The sequence below is a fragment of the Henckelia pumila genome, chromosome 1 (assembly GCF_033568475.1).
Source record: "Henckelia pumila isolate YLH828 chromosome 1, ASM3356847v2, whole genome shotgun sequence".
NCBI classification, from domain to species: domain Eukaryota; kingdom Viridiplantae; phylum Streptophyta; class Magnoliopsida; order Lamiales; family Gesneriaceae; genus Henckelia; species Henckelia pumila.
In genome coordinates, this window is record NC_133120.1 from 57,419 (window position 1) to 71,279 (window position 13,861).

Here is a 13,861-nt window from a genome sequence, read left to right on the forward strand (position 1 = left end):
GTCCACTCAGCAGCCTAGGTATCCATCTCCTCAGAGTCAGCAGCGTTTTCCAGGTCCACAGCAGTCTCAAGTCCATGCTATGACTCAGGATCAGGCACAAGATGCACCTGGGGGAGTTATTGCAGGTATTTGTTATATTTTTGAGTATTCTGCACGTATCTTGATAGACACAGGAGCATCTCATTCATTTTTATCTGTTACATTTGCTGATGAGCATGAGATTGCTTTTACTCCGTTATTGGATACTGTGTCTGTTGCTACTCCTGCTGGTGTTTTCTTGATGTCTAATGAGATAATTTTGAATTGTGTGATTAGATTTGAGGATAAGATCATGATAACCAATCTAATCAAACTAGCTATGTCTGATTTTGACTATATCTTGGGTATGGATACACTGATGAATTATAGAGCTACGGTTGATTGTTTCCATGGCATTGTGAGATTTAGACCGTATTATGGCAATAAGTGGAATTTTTATGGTAGTGATTCACAATCTCGCATTCCATTAGTATCGGCAATGGAAATGTTTAGATTATTGTCGATAGGAAATGAAGGATTTATGATTTATGCTCTTGATGCGACGAAGGAAGAGAAATTGAAAGTTTCAGATATTCCTGTCGTTAAGGATTTTCCTGATGTATTTCCTGATGAGATTCCGGGTTTTCCACCTCAAAGGAAAATAGATCTTAGCATTGAATTAATGCCAGGGACAAGCCCTATTTTCCGAGCTCCATATCGATTAGCTCCAGCAGAATTGAAAGAACTCAAGACGCAATTGCAAGATTTGCTGGAAAAAGGTTATATTAGACCAAGTGTATCACCTTGGGGTGCTCCAGTCTTGTTTGTGAAGAAGAAAGACGGAACGATGAGAATGTGCATCGATTATCGGCAATTGAATCAGGCTACTGTGAAGAATAAGTATCCTTTGCCACGAATTGATGACTTGTTTGATCAGTTGCATGGTACATCTGTATATTCTAAAATTGATCTTCGTTCCGGATATCATCAACTTCGAGTTCGAGAGGAAGATGTTTCCAAGACAGCATTTCGAACGCGTTACGGACATTATGAATTCTTAGTTGTGCCTTTCGGGTTGACTAATGCTCCAGCGGTTTTTATGAATTTAATGAATCGTGTGTTTCGGGAGTTTATAGATCGATTTGTTATCGTTTTCATTGATGACATTTTGATTTATTCTAAGTCAAGGAAGGAGCATAAAGAACATTTAACATTATTAGTTCTTCAGACACTCAGAACATCACAATTATATGCTAAGTTTTCGAAGTGTGAATTTTGGCTGGACAGAGTATTATTTCTAGGACATGTGATATCAGCACAAGGGGTATCTGTCGATCCTAGTAAAATTGAAGTTGTTCTTAATTGGTCCAGACCAACCAATGTCTCTAAGATTCGTAGCTTTTTGGGTTTGGCTGGATATTATAGGCGTTTCATCAAGGGATTTTCTGAAATAGCTAGGCCTATGACTATATTGATGCAAAAAGATTGACATTTTGTGTGGACTGAGGAATGTGAAGCTAGTTTTCAGACTTTGAAAGAGAAATTGACTACGGCTCCAGTACTAGCATTACCTTCAGGTTCAGGTGGATTTGTTGTCTGTACAGATGCTTCTTTGAATGGACTGGGTTGTGTTTTGATGCAAAATGGACGCGTGATTGCGTATGCATCTCGTCAATTGAAAGCACATGAGACTCGTTATCCAGTTCACGATTTAGAATTGGCTGCCATTGTGCATGCATTGAAAATATGGCGTCATTATCTGTATGGTGAACAGTTTGTGATTTATTCTGATCATAAGAGTCTGAAATATTTATTCACACAGTCTGATTTGAATATGAGACAACGTCGATGGTTGGAACTGCTTAAGGATTTTGACTGTGATATTCAATACCAGCCAGGAAACGTGAATCAAGTTGCAGATGCTTTGAGCAAAAAAGTTCATACTAAGATGTTGGCATCTTTAATTATTTCTAAAGTTCATGAGCATTTGAGAACTTCAGGATGGACTTATCGAGCTAAAGGTAATCATTTCATAATTTCATCTATACAAGTTGAACCACGAATAATTTCGAAAATCAAAGCAGCACAAAAGACTGATCCATATATTCATCATTTGAAAGAATTAACTCCAGCTGGTCAGTCAGGGAAATTTCTTGTTGCTTCTGATGGATGTTTGCGTTATAATGGTAGACTTGTGGTTTCGAATTTGATAGATTTGAAAGATGATATACTATGAGAAGCTCATTGTAGTCGACATAGTGTACATCCTGGAATTAGAAAGATGTATCATATCTTGAAAGCCCATTACTGGTGGGAAGGTATGAAGAATGATATTTCTGATTTTGTGGCTAAGTGTTTGACGTGTCAACAAGTTAAGGCTGAAAGAATAAGACCAGGTGGTATGTTACTTAGTCTTGAAGTACCACAGTGGAATTGGGAACACATTACTATGGATTTCGTGACACACCTACCTCGATCTAATCGTGGTTGTGATGTCATTTGGGTTATTGTGGATAGATTGTCTAAATCTGCCCATTTTATTCCATATGATCGTACTTGGACATATACGAAAATGGCGAAAATGTACATTGATCAGATAGTGCGATTGCATGGTGTGCCAGTTACTATAGTATCAGACCGTGATCCCAGATTTACTTCTAAGTTTTGGTCTAGTTTGCAATCATCTTTGGGTTCTAAATTGGCCATGAGTACTGCCTATCATCCACAGACAGATGGTCAATCTGAAAGGACTATTCAGACGCTTGAAGATTTATTACGAGCTGTTGTGATGGATTTTAGTGGTGGTTGGCAAGAATCTTTAGCTTTGGTGGAATTCTCTTACAATAACAGTTACCAAGTATCTATCGGGATGACACCATTTGAAGCCTTGTATGGCAAAAAATGTAGATCTCCGATCTGTTGGGAAGAAGTAGGAGAACGATAGTTGTCAGGACCAGAGTTTATTCAAGAGATGAAAGAAAAAGTTGAACTGATCAGGAAAAGAATGAAAGCAGCCCAGGATCGTCAAGCCAGCTATGCTAATAACAGACGTAAACCTTTAGAATTTCAGGTTGGCGATTTTGTTTTCTTGAAAGTATCACCATTTCGTTGTACTATGAGATTTGGGCATAAAGGGAAATTAGCTCCTCGTTATATCGGTCCATACGAGATTGTTGAGAAGATTGGTATTTTGGCGTATCGTTTGAACTTGCCGCAGAGTTTGTCTGTGATACATGATGTATTTCACGTATCTATGCTGCGGAAGTATGAACCAGATCTTTCTCATATCTTGATGGCTGATGATGTGGAGTTGGATAGTTTCCTTAGCTATGTTGAGTATCCAGTGCAGATTCTTGATCGTAAAGAAAAACAACTTAGGAACAAAACGATTCCTTTGGTTATGGTGGATTGGAGTAGACATGGGAGAGAAGAAGCTACATGGGAATTGGAGTCTCGAATGCGTCAAGAATGGCCTCATTTGTTTGACAATGTCATGAATTATGCCATGTACTCTGATTTCCCTATGTACTATCAGTGATAGATGTTTGACTATGTGTATAAGTTTGATGTGTGTTTGATTTCGAGGACGAAATCTTGTTTTAAGAGGGGGAGAAATGTAAGGACCCGATTTTACTATATTAATTAATTTGTGTGTTAAAAAAAATATGTATTTAGAAATATCGGTTTATACACGATATTAAAATGCATATTTGATTTTGAGAGCACACAGGAGTTGAAATAACTCAAACCGGGTCAAGTTTTAACCCCGAATGAATAAAACAAGATACACATTAAACTAATACATATCCATATACAGATATATGATATATATATGCTATTTTCCACCGTTTCTCTCTCCTCCAGATTCCTTCTCTTCTCTGCGTCGTCGTATTCTTTCTTTTCTTTTCAAAAAAAAAAAAATTTCCCAACACTTTAAATGCCCGTATCTCCTTCGTTTTTGGCCGGATTTCAAAAGTAAATATAGTTCTGGAATCCTCTCGACGAGAGCTATCTTTCGGTACCTATATTTCATATTTTTATTGAGATTTCCGGAAACCCGTCGCACCAGCCGCCGTCGTTCACCGCCGTTCGCCGTCGCCGATCGCCGATCGCCGCCGGAGTTTAGAGGGTTGTTGTTTCGGTTGATTAGACCTCTAATTCGAATATTTGAGGTAGATTTCGAGATTAGTATTTTGAATTTTGGAAATTTTGATTCAATCGACTTCCGATAATTAATATTTGATTTATTATTAGTTGTAGGTATTATATCGGACTCGATTGGAGGTATTGGCTATTTTTCAGAAATTATTCTAGCATTATTTCGAAATTTCAGATTATTGTAGTTGGGGATTTTTGACTTTTAGGATTATTGCAATTACTATTTAATGTTTCACTGTGTTAGAATTGTCTTATAGTAATTTAGGATTTAGTAACTAATTATGGACAATTTTAGATTATTTATATTTAGGTAATTCGACTTTTAGAGTCGTATATTCGATATTTGGTCATTAATAGGATGTTTTAATAGTAAATATGAATTTTAGGATTTATGAGCAATTTTTCTGGAATTACAGATTCTGAAAATTTGGGATTGGAATATCCGAGAAATATTTGGGATAATTTCTATGGTAAATTAAGAATTGGTTGAGGTACGTATGAGCTGTTTATATTACGATGCCTATAATGGCATGTTATGATATTAAGTATTTTGTAATGAGTGATAATGTGCTTTATATGCTTATGTGGATTATATGATTGCATTCACTCATTTATAATTTTTTATAGCACGTTGAGCCTTGACTCCTTTGATTGCTATTGATATTGATCTCTTGAGATGTATTGAGTCATCGATGGAGCGAGTGATATTATTTAGTGCACTTCTGAGTTAGCACGAGATCGAGCGGGTAGCAACCGTGCTTTCGATGCTACGTACGACACTCCTGATGACAGCATGAGGCTGGACGGGTCGCTCCTGTCACCCTCCGATGCTACGTGTATGGATTAGCAGTGATGATTCGAGGTCTGCTGCGTTCTTGGCACGGGTGGCCACTGAGTTTATTGTGATACGATTATTTGGACTCCTTTTGGTATCCCTTATTTCATTGATACCTGTCACGCATTACATTGCATTTCATTGCATTGTACTTGATTTTATTCATGTCAGTTATATTTGTCGTAATTTTTATAGTTCGTCGTACTGGGGTCCGACCCCTATTTTCTTTTTATGCTGTGGTTGTTTGTGATTCCATAGCAGGTTATCCAGGGGGATTTGACGCATCTGGTGGAGCGTCATCTATTGGTACCCAGTGAGGCGAGCGTGGAGTCGAGTTCCCAGATATATGTATATATATCAGTTTAGCGAGTTTTATATTTGCCGGGGTGATGCCCTGTGTATCTGTATAAATAGTTTTGAACCTTGTTTTGAATTGTTATTTGTGTGATCGAGCCTTGCCGGCTCTGCATGTGTTTAGTCCTGGCCAGTGCGGCTATAGGTTTGTAAATTGGAGTTGTGACTCTATTTTTGAGTATATATTGCTGGTTGTGTTGTACAGGTTTTTGGGATGTCCTATTTACGAATAGGTCATGCCGAAATTTCTGTAGGCCCAAACGCAAATTTTTAACTCGTTTTCGCTGTTTACATTAATTAATCCTGGTTGTTTGATCATTAAATATTAAATCAGGACACGGGCCCTTTTAATAGAAGTATTTCAAATCTACGGATTTCAAATGTACTTTTGTTGTTTAGAGAAATAACACCATAAACATCAAATCTACTTCTTTTATGTTTATATGATAATTCATGATAATTATGATGAATTTTAAGTTCATACAATAAAGTGGTAATTTGGAATCCATTTTAATCCATCTAACTAATGTGTAAATAATTATGTTATGAATTTAAAATTTTTTTATGTTTCATTGTTAACACTAAAATTGTAATACAAATCCATAGATTTGGAATACTTCTATCCAAGCACAACCTTAATTACAAAGTACTGGAATTTAACCAACTGGGAATTAATTGTAAAAATAGTTAATAAATTTAGCAAAATAGAAAAAAACTGACAAAAATTTATATTTGAATCGGGGAGAAACAAAAAGAAAAAAGAAAAAGTGATGAATCGGGCGTCACATACTGCATGCCGCAAAAGGCAAAGCTCAACAAACATAAAAGTACACCGATAATGGATATGATTATGAAGCCAGTATTAAATTTTGGTTTGTGTCGTGTACGGATCTTACAGAATACGACGTGTTAAGAGTTTTAATATCTATATATATATATATATATAATAATAAAAAAAAAATACGTACGTATAATTCAGCATATCCCTATTTCAGTCAGACCTCCGTCCGGTGGAACAAAAAAGTAGCTATGGATTTTGCTGAGTTTTTATTTCCTCTGAATCGGTTCAGAGCTTCGCTGAATTCATTTCTGTCTCAATTCGAGCCCCTGGCGCTGATTTTTTCCCCTATTTTTACACTGCTCGTGGCTCGTCTTCTTTTGTCCATTCTTGCCGTGATTTCCGATAAAGGACTCAAATCCGCCATCTTCGACTTCTTCATGATCGCTGTCAAGTAATTTTTCTTATCCTTTGATTTTTGTTTGTGCGTTCTCGTAATTGTTGACTACATTTATTTATTTCTATTTCTATTTTATGAGGTCGATTCCTGGTGTCAATAAGTATATCGATGCTGAAAAGCAAAAGGTACGTGTTGTGTCATTCACGCACTTGTGTTTTATTATTGATGTTGATTCTGGGTTGACGTTTGTTTCACTTGATGAGGCGATTTTTCTTTTTAATCGATTCGGTAATTATGTGGCTGTAATGAACGTTTGTAACAACATAATCATACAATATACGCAGCTGCTTTTCCTGACTAAAATATCCACGATTTACGTGAAATTTTTTTATAGATAGCCATCTGCGGGGTATAATTCTTATGCTGTTTTTGCGCGTCTGAAAATTTCTCAACTCCATCTCGATATCATCTCCAGGATCTCGAGCTCCTGTTTTAGAAAGTAATTCCATTTTTTTTGTAAAACTCAGTTTTAGAAGAGATTCCCCAGAACACTAGCCTAGACTAGTTAAATTTTTTAATTATAAAAATGAAATTAACATATCTACAAGCTCACTTACCTGTTTGCCAACTTCAAAAGCTTTTTGCATTTGTGTTTGAGCTAGACACACTTGGAACTCGAGCTTGAAAAAACATATCTCACTGAGGTCTGCTTACCTACTCTGGGTCAATCCAGCAAATTAACTTTTCTCTCTATCCGTTGCATCCTTATATTGAATCCAAGTATTAAATGCAGAATTTAAAAATTTGTAGTCTAATTATGTCCCGGAGGATTTTAATTTTTAAGTATCTGTCTGCAAAATTGTTGACCATTTTAATGATTGTACACACCCTCACCTGCTACGTTTGTTCTCTATTCATGCAGGTTGTGAACAAGTTACAAGGTTCTGGCAAATCTAAAAGAGATGGTTGGAGGACTGAGTTGCCCATAGCTGGTTTAGGAGGTGGGGTCATTGACAAAATGAAAGATGAGAAACAAAAGGATGTGGCGTGGCAGGGCAAATGTTCTGGTACAGTGTACGTATAAGGGTCTCACTTTTTTACGTTCTATGCTGCATTTCATCAACTTAGTTACTAACTTAATTTATTTTCTGTAGCTATATTGCTGGAAATGAACAGGAAGGACACTTTTCACTGATAAATGAGGCATGCTCAATGTTAGTACGATAAATCCAGTTTTTACATTCTTTTCTTGTTATCATCAGATTTTTTTGATTAAATAAACTAAAGAACGAGTCACATGTTATCCCATCGTAGAAGATATCTTCATTTCAGTTGTGCGTGTTTGGCCCGAGGAAAAAATAAACCTGGAAATAATCAATGTTTGATTCCTTTCCTCAGATTCGAGACATCATTTGCCATAAATAGCCACTTTTTTAAAACCAGTCGGTTGTTATGATGCCCTTGACTATACCACACAAATATGATCAGTCTCTCAATAAATTTAAATTTTCTTTCAGGTTTGCGCATACAAATCCCCTGCATCTAGATGTATTCCAGAGTGTGGTAAGATTTGAAGCAGAAGTTGTTGCAATGACTGCTGCACTACTAGGAAGTAAGGAAATATCTTCTGGAGGACAAGTTTGTGGAAATATGACATCAGGAGGAACAGAAAGTATATTGTTGGCTATGAAAACCTCACGTGACTACATGAAAGTTAAGAAGGGCATAACTAAACCGGAAATGTTGGTTCATTTTCCTTTCTTTTGTCATATTCCATTTGTAGATCTTCAAAATTTATACCACTAATTTTTTTATTATAACCTTGAAAATAGGATTATGCCAGTTTCTGCACATTCGGCGTATGACAAGGCTGCACAATATTTTAATATCAAATTGTTGCGTGTACCTGTTGGCAAAGATTTTCGAGCTGATGTTAAAGCAATCAAACGGCGTATTAACCGAAACACCATATTGGTAAGATTTTTACTCGATAATTATTCTGTGGTGCTTAATTTATTGGTTTATTCTGGAAGCTTCTTGTTGAACTTCATGGCAAACACAATCTGAAGTTTAAAATTTTAAATGTTTGACTATGCTATTTTATTTGGCGATAACAACTGTTACGATATCCCACATTGAAATACTAAACTAATAAAGAGTTGGTTATAAACCCTTGAGGCAACCCCACCCAATAGGCAAGCCTTTTGGGATGGACACCTCATGGGTTTATAACCTAACAGCAACATCATATATCCAAGTCCATTGCAATTTAATTTCAATGAAATTTCACGTGCCTTCTAATCTGAGATCTCCTTCGTACTATGCCTTCTTTTATCTACTCTAGATAACATCCCAAATTCATCTTGCGCAGATTGTTGGATCAGCACCCGGCTTCCCTCATGGGATCATCGACCCAATTGAGGCACGCACCATCAACCTGCTGTTCATTATTCCTGTGCAACTCCTTTTTCTTGTAACATTTGCTAATGTGACAGTTGCTGTTGCAGGAGCTTGGTGAACTGGCTTCTAGTTTCGGGATATGCTTGCATGTTGACCTTTGCCTTGGTGGTTTTGTATTGCCTTTTGCTCGTAAGATAGGGTATGTTTGGTTCCAAATAGGCTAACTTGGCATTCCTCGAGCATTGTTGCTATTAATGTTTTGCTGCTAATTTGGTCCATTATGAAAACAGTTGATTGTAAGAAATGATTTGTCACCTTTCTTCTGATCTGTATGTTTCTTCTTTCCTCGATCTCGCTTATAATTGATGGCCCTTGCCTCCTAGGTATCCTATACCTCCATTTGATTTCTCCGTCCAAGGAGTTACCTCTATATCTGTTGATGTACACAAATATGGACTGGCTCCTAAAGGGACAAGTGTGATTTTATATAGGAATCATGACATACGGAAGGTAATACATTCATATCACTTGCTCTTTTTGCAATAAACTGAAAGGGCCGTAAAACTTGCTTCTTGTTGTCTATTGGGAAAGCATTCTCCTTCCATTTTCCTTAAGTGTGAATGCAACCATTTTGTTCATTTTCGTCTGTTTAATTATGATGTCCTTAGGGAGTTAAGTGTGTAGAACCGAAACTATTTTGTTCTCCAGCTGAACCTATACTTTGTTCTTCTTCTGTCCTTTCTTTTCTAATCAACTAGTTGGTTCCCGAATCTCAAGCAAGGCTTTCAAGCCAGATAACTAAAATGCTATGCAACCTATCTAAAGTTTCTTACTCACCTTATCCATATTGGCATTTCTTGCCACCAAGGCCAATCTTGATTCAAACTTACTACTCAATAGAATATAGGAGTTTTTGTGTAGTTAATTAGGAAAAGGAGAATCTTAGCCACTCACAGATCCGCACGAACATGAATATGCTATATATATGTATGTATTCATCGAGGTTTTTGTGAGAGAGATGTATTTCATTTTTTGGATTATTTGTGCCTTTGTTCATCATAGCCTATATTCATTTTTTGCCTTTATACATGTTGGTTCCGGTTGGTTCTGATCACTTGGCAATTTGGCTTTCCTGTAAAGCATCAATTCGTTGCTGGTAAGTTACTACTGTTACAGAACTTTACAGCCATCAAGTGACACTTGTGTTCCTTTGCCAATTAATTCTGGGTGATGGTTTGTTTAAAGCATGCCAATTATAGAGATATCTACAGTACTTTCATCATATTAGGACTTGTGTCATCACCATATCTCCTAATATGTACTGTGATGCTTCATCAACAATTTAGTAACTGAATGGACTGGTGGGCTTTACGTTTCTCCAACAATTGCTGGAAGCAGACCTGGAGGTCTTATTGCTGGTGCTTGGGCTGCAATGATGTCTCTCGGGCTAGAAGGCGAGCCATTTCTTTAGACCATTGCTATCCAGACTCTCAAAGCAAATGTGTGTCATTTTTACTGATTTGTGAATAAAACATACAGGTTATCTAGAGAATACAAGGAAGATCATGGAAACTTCCAAGAAAATTGAGAGAGGGTATTATACATAATCACAACTTTGAGTTTCTTGATTGATGATCATACTAGGTCCATATGTATTATTATTTCTTTAATTGCAGAATCCACGAGATTCATGGTTTGTTTGTTGTTGGAAAGCCTGATATGACTATTGTGGCTTTTGGATCGGACATTTTGGACATCTTTGAAGTTAATGATATCATGTCTTCAAAAGGCTGGCACTTAAATGCATTGCAAAGGCCTAACAGGTAACTGGTAAAACAAATACCCGAGAAACACGGCACGTGAGAATAGTGAAGTTATGGTTGGTTTCATTTGATTCATTCTTCCTGCTTGACCATTTTTTAAAACCTCTTCTCAGCATTCATATTTGCGTGACTCTTCAACATGTACATGTCGTGGAAGAGTTGCTTAAGGATCTGAGAGATTCTGTACAAACAGTAAGTGCGAACACCTTTGTTCTCCACTGTTACGCCTGACTGTAGACTTAGAGATGATTCCAGATTTGTACTTGGGGCAAAACTTGCATTTATTTAGTAAAATATGATGCATAGAATTTCTATGTACTTATTTTTCGTGCCTTTCAAGGGGTGACCTCCCCCTCTTGCTCTGCTCCCACATTTACATCCATACAAACAGTCTCCTGTGCAAATTGACATGAGAGAATGTTAGGTAAAACTGGTGTTAATTGAATTGTTTCATGTTCTCATGACCATTAATTTTTTGTCATCCGGTCAGGTGAAAGCCAAACCAGGTCCACTCGATGGAGGGTTGGCTCCAATATATGGTGCTGCCGGAAAAATGCCAGATAGAGCTATGGTTAAAGATTTGTTGGTGGATTTTATGGACACAACGTGCTAGTTCCAACATTTTCATGTTTTCTCGTGCTCCTCTTATCCTTAATTAAATTCTCAAAATTCATGCTATATATCTATAGATTAATTATGTCGTTCACATTGTCATCTAGTTGTTGAACAAAATTTAATATCATATACACTATTGGAACAATATCGCATAGGGTAATTTATTTTTATTTATAATAAAAAGATGCACATAAAAGTAATTTGTAATGCATATGGGAGAATGCAGACGGTAAGTAGAATAAGAGTCGTAATCTTTTCAACATATTCACTGTCAGAATTAGAAAAATAACAGTTTTGCCGGAGTTAATAGTTTTTTAACTTCCACGGAATAAATTTTGCACACGTGCGTTGGGATGAATGGAAAGCAAGTTAAAACTTATAAGTAAATAAATTAGTTCATTCGACTGTTATTTCGAAACTCTGTAAGAGGGTAGAAAATCTCCCTCATTGATTGATTTGATTCAAAGAAATTTAACTAAAAAAGAAAACGAAAAAGAAAAAAAGAAAACTCGCACATTCGATCATAATTTCATTTCACAAATTCAAGATAAACACAAATATCCTCTGCTTGCGATGTAAATCACGTATCGAATTTGCATTTGTTGGTAATTTGACGGCTCATGCCGATGTTCTTACAACTTGAATATATAATTAAAAAAAAATCTAATTTTCCTTTTCGTTTTTACAATTGAATTTGAACTCACCTGTCCTCAATACATACACATGCAATTAAGAAATGGAAATTTAAAACCTAAACTAAAACTGCACATTTTATCCATGCGTAAACGTAGTGACAGAAAGGCAACTCTTAATTTCCCTCCCACAGGCTGTAACTAACTATATATGTAGCATTTTTACTAGCTAGGATATAATGATATCAACAAAAGATATATATTTTGAAGACAACTTTGGCATGTGCTGAAATGTTTTAATTTGTCATACGATTTTTTTCTTGTTTTACTTAATTTGGTGCATTGATTATATATATTAATCAATGATTCGTTACATTTTTATAATTAATCTGTTCATTTTTGGTTTGTTTGGGAAGTGTAGGTGGGGAAACATATATCGGAGGATCGGAGCAGATGGAACAGAACCATGCATGCGAAGAAGAAAACGAGGAAAATAAAAATATTAATCCTGAAGGGATTATTATATTGGGTGTTTATATCCATTGTGAAGGCTGTGGAAATGAAGTGGTGAGATCAATTCGTGGATATGAAGGTAAAGAGAAATTAATTAATTAATTAATCACACATGATGTGTTTTAATTTTGTTTGGATGAGATTATATGATTTGTTTTAAGTATTAATATTTAGGTGTTGAGGAGATTGACATTGATGCGAAGAATAACAAGGTAATTGTGAAGGGAACAAAGGCTGATCCAGCAAAAGTTGCAGAGAGGTTAAGAAAGAAAAGTGGGAAGCATGTGGAATTGATTTCTCCTCAGCCCAGGAAGGAATTAAATCATGTGGAGATCAAGAAACCCGAGGTGACTGATCAGGTGCATTCATTTAATTTTTATTAAATATATATATAAGATTAATCTAATTAATTAAAATGGTCGTTTCATTTTACGTAGCCAAAAGTGATAGAAGTTGTGTTGAAGATTTATCTACATTGTGAGGGTTGTGCAAAAGAGGTGAAGCATTGCATCCACAAGATGGAAGGTATCTATCTATATATATATATGCATCATGAGTTTGATTATGCGTACAAATGATATTAATGTTTGTTAATTTGTTTGTAATTAATTATATATTAAGGAGTGCGAAGCGTTGTTCCAGACATTGAGAAAAATATGGTGACAGTGAAGGGAAGCATGGATCCACAAAAGCTGGTGGAGTTCATCAACAAGAGAAGTGGGAAGCATGCTGAGATTGTTAAGCAAATTATTAATGAGAGCGACAATAATAATATTATTAACCTGCAGCTGCAAGGCCGCCGCGACCCTCCTGATCAACAATTACTACTATATGCTCCTCAATTATTCAGTGACGACAATCCTAATTCTTGTGCACTTTTGTGAATTAATCCTCAATTTCATCTGATCGAGTTCATGCATCAATATAATATACGTGCAAACTTTGGATATTAATTATCTGGATCCATGTAATTTAAGGTGATGCATGTACGTCCAATATTGTATTGTAATATATATAGTCGTTTCTTTGATAAACAATATTAATATTTTCATTATAATATTCATGTGTGGATTATTTCCTTGCTCAAACCAATTTGTTTGTTTGTTTTCTTTAATATATAGTACTGTACGTTTTGATTTATTATATTATTTATTTATACCAAACCAAAATAATATAAGATTAAAACGTGCATCTCATTTATTCATGTATGCATTATAGAATAAAAATATGCATGATGATTATGATACATGTAATCTAGTCTAAGAATTTTAATTTGAATAAAATATTTAGGAAAATATATAGTGTGTATGCGATCGAGAATTAAGATGAATTCAT

At 35.8% G+C, this 13,861-nt stretch overlaps 2 protein-coding genes across 3 annotated transcripts; both read left to right on the top strand.

The window, feature by feature from the left end:
- Positions 1-6,329: 6,329 nt before the first annotated feature.
- Positions 6,330-11,581, top strand: LOC140879390 (sphingosine-1-phosphate lyase). Of its 2 annotated transcripts, XM_073283080.1 has the most exons (15): positions 6,330-6,597; positions 6,683-6,728; positions 7,466-7,617; positions 7,698-7,757; positions 8,061-8,285; positions 8,376-8,517; positions 8,915-8,965; positions 9,051-9,142; positions 9,327-9,453; positions 10,084-10,099; positions 10,290-10,397; positions 10,483-10,537; positions 10,620-10,766; positions 10,880-10,958; positions 11,257-11,581. In XM_073283080.1, the coding sequence occupies exons 1-15, from the start codon at positions 6,395-6,397 to the stop codon at positions 11,377-11,379; spliced, it is 1,626 nt and encodes a 541-aa protein (XP_073139181.1). In that variant the 5' UTR covers positions 6,330-6,394; the 3' UTR covers positions 11,380-11,581. The 2 variants fall into 2 exon arrangements, with proteins under 2 accessions (XP_073139181.1, XP_073139190.1); XM_073283089.1 differs by lacking the exons at positions 6,330-6,597; positions 6,683-6,728 and having other exon boundaries at positions 7,470-7,610.
- Positions 11,582-12,419: 838 nt separating this feature from the next.
- Positions 12,420-13,410, top strand: LOC140875276 (heavy metal-associated isoprenylated plant protein 8-like). The gene is made up of 4 exons (XM_073278929.1): positions 12,420-12,605; positions 12,701-12,873; positions 12,964-13,051; positions 13,148-13,410. The coding sequence occupies exons 1-4, from the start codon at positions 12,467-12,469 to the stop codon at positions 13,408-13,410; spliced, it is 663 nt and encodes a 220-aa protein (XP_073135030.1). The 5' UTR covers positions 12,420-12,466.
- The last annotated feature ends 451 nt before the right edge of the window (positions 13,411-13,861 follow it).